The sequence below is a fragment of the Crinia signifera genome, chromosome 7, assembly GCF_055691185.1.
Source record: "Crinia signifera chromosome 7, ASM5569118v1, whole genome shotgun sequence".
Classification (NCBI taxonomy): domain Eukaryota; kingdom Metazoa; phylum Chordata; class Amphibia; order Anura; family Myobatrachidae; genus Crinia; species Crinia signifera.
This window is the reverse complement of record NC_139223.1, coordinates 115,392,934-115,410,728: the sequence shown is the minus strand read 5'-3', so window position 1 is coordinate 115,410,728 and position 17,795 is coordinate 115,392,934. Positions and strand designations below refer to the sequence as shown.

Sequence of the window (17,795 nt, the reverse complement as noted above, 5' to 3'; positions counted from 1 at the left end):
ATGTTAAAAGCAACTGATATAATAAATAAATGCTTGGAATTCATGCAAGAAAAATGTAAACGCAGTATAAAATGATAAAAATATAAAATATTGTTGTATAGGATTAAAGCTGCACTGTAAACTATGCAATCAATGGTGCTAAACGTATTAATATCCTAGTGAGAACCACACATTCTTCTTTATACAGTAAATTTTTCCTGGCACCAAAATAAATTTTAACTTACAGTACACCACAATGAATGTGTGTGTGTGTGTGTGTGTGTAAATGCATGCTTGTGCACTTGCACTTGCACGTGTGTGTGCATTAAGAGGCAATCATAAGCTGCATTTCTCTTAAAGGAGCAGTCCAGAATGTTAAACGGTTGTGCAATTTTAAATGCTTGGAAAGACTATGAACATGGGCCCTGATTCCGATGCTTCGCTCCCCAGCGATGTTTAGCTACTGCGCATGCGCATAAACATTTAAGAGCATGTGCAGCCGATTGGAGCAATCGGTGTGGCAAATTGCTTATTCGCCGGCCTGTTCGCACCTAGCAGTGCGGGAATTGGTCAGCGGCGAGGGGTTGCACACATTGGAACACCTAGCATTTTATGAGCATTCACAGAGAGGTGTCTTAGCCCTGCGAGTGCTGTAGAAGTAACTTGATTAGATGATTTCACCCCCGCACGCGAGGCTGCGAATCGATGTTTATGCTAAACATCCATTCTCATGTGTACGGGGAACTCGGCGTGCTGTCCTCGCACAGGGCTTGCGCAAAGCTAAGACACATGAGAGTGTCTTCGTTTTGCGTGCTCCTTCCACATCATTCGATGGTCGGCAACAGTCAAATGATGTGGTCCTCGCCCACAAGGCTGCGAATAGATGTTTATGTAAAACATCCATTCACAACCATGTGGGCGATTTCGGTTAGTGAGGGGGGGCAGGCGGCATTGCAAACGGCGGGCGGGGTTAAAATTACAGCTCTATACATTTTTTTATTTATTCATTATTTTTTAAAATGTAATGGTATAAACCAATAGCACCTGATAGCAGAGTGATGGTTGGACATAAATAGAAGAAATGGCTAGCAATTGCATCATTCCTACCAAGCCATGCCTCATTGCTGAGGTCACGCTAGTTTTTGAAAGCATGTGGATAAGCCATGAAGTGGAGTCCCAATTGTAACATGAAGAAGGCAAGTCAGATGCTTGGTTGCATAGGGAGAGGTATCAGCAGTAGAAAGAAGTAATAATATTATTGTATAGGTCATTGGTACGACCTCATCTAGTGTACTGTGTTCAGTTCTGGAGGCCATATCTCCAGAAGGATATAAATACATTAGAGACTGTACAAAGAAGGGCAACTAAAATGGTGCATGGCCTACATCACAAAATGTACCAGGAAAGACTAACAGATCTTAATATGTATACTTTGGAGCAGAGAAGGGAAAGGGGGGACATGACAGAAACTTTCAAATATATCAAGGGTTTGAACAAGGTACAGGTGGGAGACATTCTTCACAGGAAGAGGAGCAACAGAACAGGGGGACATGCACTTCAGGGGGATTCAGGAGAAGGATTCAGGGGAAAATTGAGGAAGAATAACTTCACAGAAAGACTAGTAGATAAGTGGAATAGCCTCCCATCAGAGGTGGTAGAGGCAAATACAGTAGAACAATTTAAACATGCTTGGGATAGGCATATTGATATCCTTACAAAAAAATAAGGATCAAATAGGGTTTGTGGTAACATGTTTAAAAAAGAGCCGACTAGATGGGCCAAGTGGTTCTTATCTGCCGTCATATTCTATGTTTCTATATAACATCCATAATAATGGGAGGTATGGAATCAGCAATGTTAGGGCTTATAGCAAAAGCTGCTTTTAGAGCAGTTGTCCCTGCATCAGAACAATATGGAATTTCTGTGGTATTTTTAGGTATTTTTAGGTTTGTCACCACAATTCATGTTGATTCATATTATTAATTTGTAAGGGGAATTCACAATTTTAAGAATAACCCCCCACTGTTTTTGACACCATGCTCTTTTTACTAATACACATGAAATACCACTTAACCTGACGGAATACAAATTGCTCTCCAAACGAATGCTCTTAAAGCCCTTAAACACAGGGCCATCTTACCGAATTGGCTTGCTGATGCTCAATCTGCCCTAGGGCCCTACAATTTTAGGGGCCTTCGAGCAGTGGTTTGGTGGTGTCTCTGAAGTTACTTTTGTGGCTAGGAGAGATTGCTGCCCGGCTGCTTTGATTATGAATGACACAAAATCTTAGCTGCTGGGAAACATTCTCTACCGGCCTGCAGCCAAACAGTTACTGGCTTTTCCTAGGGCCCACAATGCCGTTAAGATGGCACTGCCTGTACACTAGGGCAATTCAAATGCAGTCTAGTCTTCTTTCCTGCTATTGCGGCACACAATCACAGGAAAAGCATCCAAACTGCATGTGATTGACAGCAGATCCGATGTGATGCGCAGTCCCTGCGAGTCACACCAGTTTCAGAAGCAATCTGTTGGATTGCTTCCGAGCCAGGCAGACTTGGCTTGGAATGTATGAGATATATCACATGCCATCCTGCCACCCGGGATAGACCCAGGGGGGCTCAAGTGGGATCACGGGTAATACACTGAAGGAAGTCACTCTTGTGTATGCTCAGCTTTACACACCCAACAGTAATGTAGGTGTGCAAGGATAAGTCCACTTTTTATTGTTACCTGAATCCTTAATATTAGACATTTCCAGGTTTAACCTTGGCCAATTATTTCTTCTTTGCTGTAATTTACAATATCACTATAAAATCAGTCCACGCTTTCTCCCATACAGCGGTACATGACTTGTGCATACAGTTAGTGGCCCTTTATGTACATGCTGTGCCGTTTTCAGATGAACTGACATTTCCTCTGGGAACGCAGGCAGACAATGTCCATTGCTTTGCCTCTCTGAGCTCATGGTTTTATAAAAAAAAAAAAAAAAAAAATTTATTTTTTCATCTCTTCATCAGTGGTTTTTATAAGAGAACGCAGTCAAAAAAACACACACGTCCGACAATGCCCTCAAGTCTTGCAGTCAGCGGGCAGGCTACATATTCCAAATCTCTGCATGACACAAAATGCAAAAGTCATTTTGAATCAGGGGGTCAAATGGAGCAAAGGCAGAACTCAGTTACTGAGCAAAAATGAAGTGTGGTTCATTGCAAGAGGTAAATTAAATGTCTGTTTGTTTTCACACTAACCGCAAAGGAAGATTCTATTAAGCTTAACAACAAGCAGAGGAAATATTTCTGAACAAAGCTGCCTATATATTAAGAGATCCCTGATAACAGTGAAACTACTGATTTTTCTTATTATGGTGTACAGACCAAGGTCCCAGGTCCCCCCTCCCCTATTATAAGCAGCATTTTAAAAATCAACTATATACATAAGTTAGGGTGGCCAAATACAGATATACCATAATTAGGTTCCTTCAATGGTGCCATTTGTGGTTTACATCCAGGGCAGGAAACCATCACAGGAAATCCATATACCCCAATGATGGCCTCACATGCAATGGTTGGTAAAACCATTGGTCAGGGTGCCTGATGACACTCCGACAGTGAAGATCCCGACAGTCAGTATCCCGACATCGGGATCCCGACTGCCGGTGCTCGGACAGAGGGGATCCAGACTCACAGGGGCTATTGTCCATTGTGGGGGTCCACGATCCCCACAGAGGTAGAATAGAATGGGTCTGCAGCGCGGCAAGCGCAGCGAGCCTGCAAGAGGCTTCTTTGCACTCGCCCCCTGTCAGAGTACCAGCAGGTGGGATCCAGACGTCAGGATACTTACTGTCGGGATCCCCACTGTCGGATCCCCACACCACACCCATTGGTCATTTGTGGAAAACCATCAGTGTTAACAATGGATATCCCTACTACATGTTAACAAATAAATCAGGGCTGGGCTCTTAGCAGTAAGGGTTAACTTCTTTAGCCAGTTTTTGTAGATGTGCACATGAATGATCTGACATGAGATATGGAACAGAAAGCCCAAAAGTAGAATTTCAGATCAACTAATATGGGGATTTGTTTTAATAATTATTTTTTATATATATATATATATTTTTTATAGCTTAAAAATGTTATTCCATAACTAAAAATGTGTTATTATAGCAATACAGGTTAAGTATCCCCTATCCAAAATGCTTTTTTTCATCAATGGTATGCCCGTAAATTAAAAATATAAGGAATGATACCAGTTCTAATTCTGACCACCTTTTAAACAAAAGAATTTACTACAAAGATATACATGTATTATTATTGTCAGAGGCGTAACTACAAATTTTGAGCCCCCCCGCCACAAATTTTTGGGGCGCCCCCACTCCCCCTCCCCTCGCCACCCCCCGCTGCTGTCGCTGCCGGTACCTGCCTGCCGTGCCCAGTGCCGTCACGGTCCCTTCTCTCCCAGCGCTGGCTAGTGGCTCCTGCTGCTATAATGAAAAGTCTCTTAGAAAATGGCTGCCCAGAAAACTGTCTGCAGTATGGGGGCAGCCATTTTCTAAGTGTCCGTTTTCATTATAGCAGCATGAGCCACTAGCCAGCGCTGGGAGAGACGGGAGTCGGGACCGTGATGCGGCAGGCAGGTACCGGCAGAGACAGCAGCGGGTAACTATAGCCCCACAGACCCCCGGCGCCCAAACTTTCTCTGCGCCTCCACGCCACCGCGGGGGCTGCGGATCTATAGTTACGCCACTGATTATTGTATTACAAAAGAAACGCAGAATGCTGATTAAGCAATGAGGTGAACATAAACCACTGATGGGTTCCTGCAGTCTGCACTTTAGTAGCTAGTCAGGTGTTATGTTAATGAAGGTGGGCATAAGGCCTATCAGTGCAGGGGGGAGGGATTAGGCGGGTTAGGAAGGATCACGTGCTCGAGTGATCTCCCTCTGTCATGCGAAGCCCCACCCACCCTTTCCCTATTTCTCTTCTTCGGCGGCGGTAAAGAACGGTCATTCTTGTGTGTGTGTGTGTGTGTGTGTGTGTGTGTGTAGATAGTGGGGTGCACTCTCCCTTGACATTGATTGTCATGGGCCATGCTTCTGCACGGGGGATGGCCACACCATCTGCCTGGGTGGTTGACCAGGGAGAGTGATCACCAGCGATGTGTGTATGCATAGTGATCTTTAACCCCACTTTTCCTCTAGTGACCGGTCTTTAGTGCCGCCACCATTTATAGTCATATAGTTAATTTGTCCATTAAAGGAATCCAGCCCAACAGCACTTAATGTGCTCCTTTTAAGTTAAAGAGTAATGAGTATCACCTTATCAAAGGAATAAAAATGCCCAGTACACATTTGGAAAGGAGGCCTGGCCACGCCCCATTTACACATGACCACGCCCTGTTTACATGTGGCCACACCTCCTTTCTGAATGTGTACCGATTTCTGCCTTTCAGATGTTGGAGGGTATGATAAATATATACACACAAACATAGTATACACACACATACCAAGAGGGGAGAACAGTAGATCAGTCAATGCTGCATATGCTCCGTAGCTCCTTCTGGTGTCAGTGTACTGTAATCAAGTGTTACTGGCTCAGAGCCCTCTGCATTGCGCTGTGTAGGGGGCTCTGGCCAGTGCTGAGGCATACTGCTACCTAATTGATGACAGGTACAAGGGCCCCCTGCCCCCCCCCCCCCCCCCTTAATCCAGCTCTGCCTGGGGTGGGTTGGGCAGGCCTTCTTTAATTTTGTAGGTGAAATGGGGACAGAGATAAGAAGATGGTGGAGGGACAGAGATGGAAGAGATAGATCAGAGGCGGAAAGAAAATCTTTCATTTTATCATTTTAATAGGAGGCATATTACTTCAGTGACAGAACAGGTTCATGAAGTGTGTGTGAGTGTGTGTGTGTGTGTGTGTGTGTGTGTGTGTGTGTGTGTGTGTGTGTGAAAAGCACAGATTAAGATGCAGTGACTTTGCATCGCAGTGGCTTACTGTGTTTGCTGATAGATGGCGAGGCCTTTATCCCAGTAGTGCATGTGTAGTGAACGGCTTCGCCTCAGTTTCTTCATTCCTGGAAAGTTGTCTGCATGATCAGTTTAATGATTGATTCCTCCAGATCAGCACAAAGAGCTGTTATCCAATGTCTTCACGCAGAAGGCGTGCACGGTTCAGAATGAAGGCAGTGTATGGAGAGCAGTGTCTCAAACGGTGTACGATATTCCGGTGGTATCAGTTTTTTAAGGTGGGACCTGAAAGCATCAAGGACTTGCTATGGCCTGGGCAGGCGAACATTGTCTCCAACCCTGCCACGATTTAGATTTAGATGCGGAGGATCTAATTCCCAAATGGTGCACCGTGCGAGATTCTGCTCTCAGTACACCATTTTTATCCTGCGATAAATGCGCTGACCTAAGGAAATCCAGCATACTGTACATCCATCTGCACGAAGCAACTTTCAGAAATGAAGAAACTGGGGCAAACCCGTTCACTAGACATGCGCAACTAGAAAAAAGCCCCGCCATCTATAGGCAAACACATTAACCCACAGCAAACACATTAACCCACTGCAATTAGATACAACACCCTTACAGCAAAAGTCTACTTTTCATTGAGCACAACTTATATAAACGTTTCTATTTCTCATTAGCTTCAGATGTATCTTACCACTCATACTTGTCCGCGTCACAGTTGCAGTAATGCCTCATATCAATGCAGTTTTCCTCTAGACCACAGGCACATTGTCCAGGCAGAGATCCGCCCCAGTAGGTGTGTCTCTCATTGCCTCTCCCGAACCACCATGTGTATGGAGCGCCATCTGCAAATATTCCAACACAAAGTCTTATTAACCTGGAAACTTAATGCATGACAAGAATATCATTCCATTAAACAACGAGTTGCTCTGAAAATTAACATTAAATTAAAAGCAGATTTCTAATCTACTAGCTGGTGAAAACCACCATATCCCGGTCTGAAAGATGCTTAGTTCAAAAGTTACCGCTATTGAAGTACAGTATATACTTGATATTTAAGTCCACCTTGACAGGTACTTCCACTAAATGTGCCACACAGTACAATCCGCTGGCAATCTCTCTAGGGGCTGATGTATCAATAGCATAATGCAGTGAAAACTTTTGTCCGCATTCTCTGTACAGTATGTTTCAAACTCCGGAGAGCTAAACTTTCTGGAGCTTTTGCTGGAGATGGTGTTGCCTAATAAAGATGGTGTTGGCTAACCGCTAATCCGAGAAAGGGATCTAATCGGATCGGAATGGGATGTATCCCAATCAAAATGTGATGCCTTTGTAAGTATGGGATGCGGTAATTTGGTCTACAGCACGATGGTCGACAGTCATTAGGTCGACATGGGTCTAGGTCGAAAGGTCATTAGTTCGACAGGTAATTAGTCCGACAGTGTCTAGGTCGACAGTCAAAAGGTTGACATGGGGTTTTTCACTGTTTTTGGAGCTGACATGTGCCGACAGGCGGTATTTCATGCCCTACCATCCACTAGGGCAGTGTTTTTCAACCACTGTGCCGTGGCACACTAGTGTGCCTTGAGCTGTTCTCAAGTGTGCCCCCAGATCTAGAGATGCCCAAACCAGTTTACAGCCACCACCAGTTCAACTGTTATTTACTGGTCTCTTCTTTTCATTTAAAAGGGCCAATGTATTTTATTTGTGTTACCTCTGGGGACCAGTGTGATTGTTTTGTATATGGGGGGCAATAGGTTTGTTTTTTTCCTGTGGGGGCCAATGTGTTTTGCCCTGTGGGGATCTCATGGTGTGCCTTGGCAATTTTAAAATCTTATTTAGTGTGCCGCAAGGTAAAAAGGTTGAAAATCACTGCACTAGGGAGTGGTGGGAGAATAAAATAGTGTGCCGAGTGTAGCGAGGGGATGCGGTGTCCATGTCAACTGTGTTGACATTTGGGTAAAATAAACAGTCGACCTTTTGACTGTCAACCTAGATACTGTCGAACCAATGACCTGTCGAACTAATGACCTTTCGACCTAGAACCATGTCGACCTTTTCTCATGTCGACCTAGACCCATGTCAACCTATTCCCATGTCGACCTAATGGTGTCGACCAAATGACTGTCGACCATCATGCTGTAGACCAAATTATCCCAAACCATAAGTATTGTATTTACAGGACCACTGAAGGACATAAATAATCAATAACTGTATATGGTGAAAATGTGCTAGGAAAAGTTATTGTGAACAAGATCTGCTAAATAATACTTTAGAAATACTCATAAACTTAAACTTATAGCTTATACTTTAGCTTTATATAATTTTGTAGCTTAAAGAGTATTTAGCAGAATGCTGAAACATGGCAGATTAAATATTCACAGATTTTGTTGAGTGGCATTCAGGATATGAAGAGGTGAGTCACACGGATTAGAATGTAAGATCTCACGAGCACAACCCTCTCTCATACTGGGCCTTATTCTAGTTCACTATTTCTTACAATATCCTTCTTATATGGACAAAACCATGTGCACTGCAGGTGGGGCAGATATTACTTGTGCGGAGAGAATTAGATTTGGGTGGGGTTTTACTTCAAAGTAAGATCTATATTGCAGTGTAAAAATAAAGCAGCCAGTATTTACCCTGCACAGAAACTAAATAACTCACCAAAATCTAATTATCTGCACATTTTACATCTGCCCCCCTGCAGTGCACATGGTTGTGTCCATCTAAGAAGGATTTTGTCAGAAAGAGTGAACTAGAATAAGGCCCATTGTACTTATCTTAGAATATACAGTATCTCTGCCACCCTGATAATTGCATCAGTGTCCTGTCCCCTGATGCAACTGTCGTTATTTACCATGTACTGTACTTGTACTGAAATTCATTATTTTCTTGTTTTTGCTCATTTATGTATTGTCAGGTGCTCCGGAAACCTTGCAGCACCATATAAATAAACAATAATAATAGTAATAATAACAGGGGCATGAACTATATATTTCACTTTTTGTAGCAATCTGTGCATAGTATTTCCCGTGTTGCATCTAGTCAATATATTTTTTTATAGGAAATGTGCTGAGGAAGATCGTCAGTGATTTTTTTTTTTGTTTTTGGTGGAGGAAGTGGGATTTTACATATGATGACTTACTGTACTCAACAATGTCAATTCTGCATTAACCAGTCATTGTGCTAGAGATATGTCTTCTTGTTGCTTTGCTGTGTTTGTTACCACTGTGTATATGCATCACGCTAACGCTGTGCTGCAGAAGGCAGTGATTATTCACTCCCGCAGGTCTCTTATTCAAGTGAATAGATCCGTGGTGCGAGAGTACGCATTGCAGTTACAAATGAAAGGGACACATCTGTTTCTATATTTTAAGATAGATACTGTATGTGTATCTATTTTAAAACTGTATTTCTTTTTTTAGCTAAATCTTGTATGAAATGTAAATCTTCACATTCCTCTTATTTCCATGGTACTGTGGGCCTTATTCTGGTTGGAGCGGCCGGGCCGTACGCGTACGTCCCGGGGTTTTTTATGATCTGCGCATGCGTACATTCGCTAATGCGCAGGCGCGAACACTCCACAACGCTTACGGACGGGTCTCTACGTGCGAAAAAACCTATACGCGAGTGTACGGGCATTGGGGGCGGCATAGGGGCGTGATGAGGGGAGCGGCCGAAATAATGAGGGAAAATGGGCGTAAATATGGGCGTACACGGGGGTGTGCACCAAAAATGAGCGGTGCTACTACCGCACGATCGACTAAGGCACCGTTCATTTCGGACACAAAACAGGCGGCCGCCAACCGCCATCTCAAATCACCCCTACAGATACCGCATGCCAGCGTGCGCCTGGGTTTGCTAATTTACGCTGATTACTACCAAACACATACACCTGAATGTAATAACCAATGCTGCAGTCTATTAAGTCCAAACCATGATTTCACTACCTGCAAGCCACACACAGCACTCAAACACATTGGAAGCTTATCTTTCTATACTTCTCTACATTTAAAGGTTTGTTTAATTTAAGGTAAGAATCTTTTTAAGACCTGCTTATATATGCTAAGGTAGGTATTTGTTAAACAGTTATACACATTCACTACGTGCTTTCATAGACTTTACACAGTAGCACACTCAATCTACACAAGTCGACATGTGTCAACGTGTTTACTCTAATACAAACATAGGTTTTGTATTTATGATACAGTAACATAAACCACATCTAACACCTACAAAGGATGTTTCAGCAATGTTTTAAACCCATGGGCACTATTTTGCCCATTAATTAATTCAATCAATTAATTAATTTTCATAATTATAGTTGAAAGGCAAGATTTGCAGGTCCATATATGTGAAGGGTATGCCAGCGTACACGGACGTACGCTCACTCTCACGAGCGGTGACATAAGCTGACTTTTCTATTGAAAACAATAGGGACCCGTCCGTGCAAGCTGGCGTACGCTCAGATAGCCGCAAGAAGTCGGTGGGAAGACGGCCGAGAGACGTCCGTAAACGGTGGTGTACGCTCAATTGTACGCCAGTTGTCGGAGTGTAAGGGCTGGCCCGTCCGTGTACGTTGGCGTACGCACATTTGTACGCCACTCCCCTTTGACGTTGTTTCTGCCCGTACGTATGCGGCTGAGTTGTGGGTGGACTTAACCCCAACGGCCGCGTACGGATAGCGTACGTTGTTTTGGAACGTACGCACGTTTGGCCGCTCCAACCAGAATAAGGCCCTGTATGTGGTGTTCCAGGGGAAAAAAATGGGATACGAGATATGTCATCTTATAGTCAAGATCGCAAAGCACAAAGGGCCTTATTCTAGTTCACTCTTTCTGACAAAATACTTCTTAGATGGACAAAACCATGTGCACTGCAGGGGGGCAGATGTAAAATGAGAGAATTAGATTTGGGTGAGTTATTTGGTTTCTGTGCAGGGTAAATACTGGCTGCTTTATTTTTACACTGCAATATAGATCTCACTTTGAAGTAAAACCCCACCCAAATCGAATTCTCTCTGTACAAGTAACATCTGCCCCACCTGCAGTGCACATGGTTTTGTCCATCTAAGAAGGATTTTGTCAGAAAGAGTGAACTAGAATAAGGCCCATTGTGAAAATCGCATAGTTTTATGCAGTAATGCTCCACCTGCAGGGCTATCCCTCCCTGACAGCCTATGCCAGCACCCTATAAGGTCCAGGTGGCTGCCACACTGGCCCGTTTGGACACACCATTAGACTTGCTAAGGACCCACTAGCTATGCTCTGTGTGATTTGGGAGATAGAAAGGTGGAGATTTCCCATTTCTAAGGTTTACTGTGACAGATGCTAAAAAAGTAATTCTACGATGTTGGACATTGTCGGCTAAGACGGCTTTACTACATTTTTTATAGCTTGATAGGAAGGCCACAATACCTTATGTTGAGACGTGAAATTAACGTTTTTCTAATAAATGGGGAATATACATACAGTACATTTCTTGGACTATCATATGTATTCTGAAAGAACTGAACTTTTTTAATGTACTACTTGGATTCTCCTTCACTATTTGAAGTCATTTTTATTTTTTTATCTTAACAAGACTTGGATGAAGGGGGATGCATGTTGTGTTCTGATATTTTTGTTTAGTTATATTCTGTTATTTTAAGGTATGTTATTTATGTTGAATATAAGGTTTATTTTTATGATCTAAATTGGGACTTGGAATAAACTTAGGCCCTCTACTAATAATGTCTACAAACTTCAATATATGATATTTTGTATTGTGTGTTTACCTTGTAGAATTATCAAAGACCTCTTGATTGATCCAAGCAAGATATTTTCAATCTTTTTTAATTGATTGATGGCTTTACTGTATCATTTCCTATCTTTCTTATGAAAGTAAAAAAATGTTATAAAAAAACAACAACAAGGGGTTTGGCTGCAGCAATAGTATGTAATGGACATGGCTTTGGTGGCACAACACACAGGGGAGTGGGTAAGATGCATTTCTGTACATTGAGGCATCTACCGTATGATTGCACCATTCTGCAGAGTAGGGAAAATGCCTCCAGTAGAAGAAATGGGGGAGAAGATGGAACTCGAGTTCTCACAATAGTTAATTGTAGCAGCCTTGGAAAGATGAAATTGAACAAATTTCCTACACAGACCTCATTCTCCTTCTCACTTATTACTCATTCACTGCTAGGTGGTTGTGAGGCTATGCTCAATATAAATACACATCAGAATGATTCACCACTCATTTGCACCCATTGCCATTATTGTATACACCCACAGCACAGTACATTCCTTGTTGCTGAGCCTCTCTTGAAACAATTTCAATGCCTGACTTCATAGTGCAAACTAGGATAAACTGACACATAAAGAAAAACTGTTTTATATTTTAAAAGTCTACAATTTTCAATGAATGGATTTATGTGACACTATAGGTGTATATTAACTAAACCAGGGGTGGACAATTATTTCAGCTGGGGACCACCTAATACTTCCAGCAGATATTCGAGGGCCGCACTCCAGAAATTGGGGGTGTGGTCACTCAAAAGGGTGTGTTTGTCTTTGAAAATATTGCAGCACACCATATACCCCTTTTACACATCATGCAACACAATAGAAGGCCCCTTATACTTGTCCCTTACATTAGTAATTCCACACACTAGCTCCCTTTAGTAACTCCACACACCTGCCCCCACTAGTAATGCCACACATGCCACTCACATTTACACACACCCCCTTAGTTATTCCACACAAATGCCCCTCTGGATATTTCAAATATCTGCGCATCAGCCTTGAAAAATGGCGCCGATTGCAGCCCCACTCAGTCACGGTGACTCACACTTGGTGGTGATGCTGGGGCTGTAGTGACATGCGGGGGAAACTCGGTGCTGCTGTACTGTATGTGTGTCCGAAGGCGGCTGTGTGCGCACGGTATAGTCCTGCGGCCTTATGCACAGGCTGAACGTCGGCTACACAGGACTATGCCACGCACACACAGAGCTGCCATAGGACACACATACAGTAGCGCCGAGTGGTGGGCCAGTCAGGAGCTGTTCGCAGCCCGCATGTGACCCACCCATGAACTAAACAGTGGGCTTGCAATGTCCAGCAGATTACTAGAGTGTTTGCAATCCAGATTTACTAAAGCCAAATCTGATGGGAATGCATGGAGAATGCAGTTTTAGAACACAACAGAACATCAGCTCACCAGTAATGTTATTTTTAGTAAAATTATATTTTGTTCTAAACTCTGCAGAAACCACTCGAGTTTGGAAACCGCAGCAAAGCCAAAAGCAAACCTGCCAAAATCTATTCTATTCCTAAAGAGAGTATGCCCGAGTGATCTCTCATTCACAATGAAGCTCCCAGCAGAATAATAGTGGCGTGTTTTTGCCATGATTTGGGATGCTACATGGACCGAAGAGGACATGACCCCTTTAGTTTGTGAATTATAAATGGGTAAATGAAGGATGTGTTGTAGTGTGCTTATATTATAAAATATTCAGTGTCCAAGCCTGGTTTGCCAAGTGCCATCCTGCCCTGACAGGCTTGCTAGGACTTATAGTCCTTCTGTCAAGAACAATATTTTTTACAGATGTGTCTAAATATATCTATTCTCCTTGCATGTAAAATAGCCTTTTCAGTCATGCCATGCCATGAGCCTGGTGACTCAGCAGCACCAGTTACCTTTTCTGTGCAACTTTTTCCATTGAAATGTGTCTTACACGCAAAGCACAATGACAATCCACTAGTTAATTTATCCACTAGTTTCTGAAAGTGTGGAACCTGTGGTACAACTGACTTTCTATTATACTTACCTCCCACACAGGCTCTATCATGTTCCATTGTATGATATAGTACAGTTAGGAGCTGATTGGTTGGTGGTTTATCACTCTCTATTCTATCCCTTTTCAAGCTTAGTACATCTGGCCCACAGACTTTGACGATGTGCCTATTGTACATGGGAAAGTCTCTTGGGAAATAGTGCATCAGCCACTTCCTGCCAAATATTTACCCTCACATTCAAATCTTCATTTTCCGGGTGATCTGTGCAGTGCTTGAGGGCCAATGTGGGACTCTGGAGAGGTAAGTATTGAAGAAGTGGTTGTTAAGTGTGGGCCATGATGGACTCAGGTTCTTGTGTGCAACCCACATACTGCACCCATTATAGATACACCCCTGGCCTTGGGAATATTGTATAACCCACTTTGTATTTTACAGATGGAGCCCCTCTTGTCTTTGCAAGAGCTGGCGATTCCATCCAGGGGCGCGTGTGCACGAAACACTCGCATGCTCCGTAGCGGTGGAGCTCCCTGCCGACGTCCGCCACCTCCCCCACCCCCAATGCTGGTCCACATCATCATTGCCAGTCCCCATCGCCACCCTGACCCCCCCCTGAAGCGGAGATGGGCAGGGTCCCGCTGCTCAGCCACCGAGAGACTAGGATGCGCGTGCACATGAGACGCACACGCATCCCAGTCTGATGGAGTCCCTGTCTGCCGGCTCTCGCCAGCGGGGACACTCTGGTGAGCGTCGAGCAAAGAAGAGAGGGGCTCTATCTGTACAAGATACAGTATGTCTCATCTACTTGTTTCACGGCCCAAAGTGTGCTGCTTTCACTGCCCCTTCCTCTATATTAACCCCTCCTTTTTGTTGTTGTTTATTGTTATAGTAAAAGTTGTGTTACAATAATATTTAATAAATATTTTGTGTTAAAACATAAAAACTTGGAACCCATAGTGTGTGACATAGATGCACCTACCCTGCAGATAAATCTATTACCAAACATTGGCAATGATAGAACAATGGAGTAGATGTATTAAGAGATATTATTGTTGAAGAGACAAAGTGGAGATAAAGTGGAAGGTGATAAAGCACCAGCCAATCAACTCCTAACTGTAATTTTTCAAACATAGCTGATTGGTTGGTGCGTTATAACTTTTTGCTTTATCTCCACTGAATCTCCACTTGTTTTTCAAATACAACTGTTGTTGTATTTCAAAAATAATACAGATAATAAATATGTTGACATTTTTGCAAGTCATTGTTTAAGTAAAGAGGATAATTTACATATTAATTATTGTGTCAAACAATATTAATTGCACAATTAAAATGACCCACCATTACCTCCTTATCTATCTGAAAAACTGATCACATAGTCTCTACGCTGTCATTGTCAAAACCATTAATCATCTCCTGAAGGGTAACAATAAGTTTTCACCTTAGTGAATAGAAAAGATCTAATTTTTAAGCATGTTTACCATCCTATTCAGATGTCAATATACGTGTCATTTTCTTAAAACCTGTTTTACAAAATTAACACGGCAGTAACCAAACCATTGTATTAATGTAAAAAATAACCTGAACCGACATATCAGCTCTTAATTATTGTCATCTGATACGCTAATTTGCAGATATTTTTATTCCTGTTTTTATATTTTGGCATAAGATGAGATGTCACTCCAGGTACTTTTACAGAAAGAACACTTGTTTACTGCATGTCTACGGTGTTTCGGGCCGGGGGCCCGTCTTCAATATTTAACATGATCTTGTCTGTAGCACTATAGGTAAGCTTTGTATTGTATAGCCACACTGAGCCTAGTTCAGAGTAGGACACTAATCACGTCACCTCTGCATCTTCAAACGAAACGGATCTGAGAGCATATGTGAATGTCACAGCCACCATCTTTTGTACACAGGCATGACACCTGGCTTCTCAAAGACACACGCCAGGAGCAAAATCTCACACCATTGGACCTCTGAACAACCCTACAGTATGGCTTTGAATGTCTGTATCAAGTAAGATGTCAGTGGCCAGAACCACTGCGAATGAAGATGCAGTTGCTGACTAAGATGTCCAGAAAAACCAAGACACGGCTGCATTTTAGTCGCTATGACCCTGTTACCGCTAATAAATGGTCTCTCATATGTCAATAACTCTGCATCCTAATCTACAATACAAGCGCCATCGCAAGACCATTGCAGCACATGCGCAAAGTGAGACAATTCTGAATCAGGCCAATTATTACAACAAAGTAAAAAATAATTGTGGTTTCCTGTGAATTTCTATAAAAATATATTCAATTCTCCAGAACAATTTAACTTTCCCATATTTGAATCAGAGACAAGTTACTTTTCAAGCAGCCCAACAAAAAGAAAAATCTAGTTATATATACTATGCACTAAGGCATCACACATGACATGACCACATTGCTTCTGAGTTTTTTTTAATCTGCTGCACCATTTAATTCACTATACCCAGCGGCGATTTAACAGAGGAGGGGGCCCATGTGCAGCCTCCTCCATTCAGGCCCCCTTCTCTCTCCTGGAATCCCGGCTGCAGCGCTGCACTAATGCACAGCGCAGTAAAGTCTCAGACTCTACAGCGCATGCGCAGAACTCTGAAAAAATGGGGCCACAGCCATTTTTTGGGTGATTCTGGCAGCACTACTGCCTTCATCACAGGACCCCAGAGGGGTAATTATTAAGAAAAATAATGCACAGTGTGCAGTGTGGCCCCCTGAAATTCACACAAAATATGCTACTGAGTATACCCTTAATACTTGAAATGACAAGAGTTGATTGGGCCAGTTTATATTTGCCCCCGTACCTAAGGTCTTTGTAGCCTATTGAATAAAGTCCACAATAGTTAGCAAGATAGAGATACAGAGGATCCTTCTTCAGCAATGGCCACTTGCATATGCATTATGACGCCAGAATCCCGACCGCCAAATTGTCAGGATTTCGGCGGTCAGGATTTCGGCGGTCGGGATTCCGGCGTCGGGATTTTGAACGCTGGGATTGTAACTGCATCCCGTCAATAGGGTTTTGAAGATCATTCTGAATTCAAGACCTTGGAATTCATTTACACCAGTATTTGTAAAGCATGGGTACATCCATATTCAATTAAGTGATCATAGGATTGTTGTTTTTTTTAGTACACTAAATACAGGTATTATTAAGAAAAGAAACAGGCATATAATGTGCAACACATGAAATAATAACCCATAACTGCATCAGCATATACTATTTGCATATAGATAAATCTTATGTTTATTTTTTTATTAGTATACACAGGGCATAAAGTGGTCATGCAGAGGTGGGGGAACTCATTTATCTATGCCACCTAGTTAAACCCCCTCCCCAACCCCATTAGGCAGAGACAGGACAGGTGGTAGGGTTGTTGGCATCCCCTTGTAAACTAGAATGCGTTTCTGTGAGAATTGCTGTGCAGGGCCAATGTGGAGGATAAAATGTTCCACCTCACCATTAGAGGTGGTGGAACTCAGGTCCACCCAGTTCCCCCTCAATTTAACCCCTGAGTATACGTATGCCTTTAAATTATTTTTATTATTTTGTATGTTGCTTATTAAAGCAATCTTCAGTTATGTATCTGTCTCTACTGCTGTAACCAGTGTTGTTTTTTCACTCTTGCTACGTATAACACTATTCGTAAACTTTTCCCTTAGCCACCCATTTCAGAATATGCAGCTGCAGTGCAAATATTAATATAGAGACCATTGTGATTTTCAATTATTCATAATTTTTTTGTATAATTAGCAAATATTATAATCTTTTCCAATGGGACAAGAGCATCTCTCCCATGGCGCACGGCAAGCAGAAATCCCTGTGAAGTTCTGCGTCTTTAATAGCACTTTGAGAGCATATAATCAAGGCTAATTAATTCAGTGCCTAATTAACAAGGAAAAGTGTGCTAGTCTTTCATTTACCTTAAATTAGCTTCCAGAACTACTGTACATTAATATTACATATAACTATGGAACAGATCTGAGCTTATAAAACGTTGGTTCAGGCTAAACAAACGATAATACTAAAAGATGTAAGAAATG

The 17,795-nt window shown here is 42.5% G+C and overlaps 1 protein-coding gene across 2 annotated transcripts in view; it reads right to left on the bottom strand.

Annotated features, from left to right (window-relative positions):
- Positions 1-17,795, bottom strand: part of CNTNAP5 (contactin associated protein family member 5) — a 469,403-nt gene that overhangs the window by 103,725 nt on the left and 347,883 nt on the right. For both annotated transcript variants that reach the window (XR_014450796.1, XM_083153658.1), the window contains exon 14: positions 6,642-6,792. Coding sequence is in view for 1 of the 2 variants with exons in the window: in XM_083153658.1 (XP_083009784.1) it covers positions 6,642-6,792 (151 nt within the window). In the remaining variant the exon portion in view is untranslated. The remainder of the gene's footprint in view (positions 1-6,641; positions 6,793-17,795) is intronic.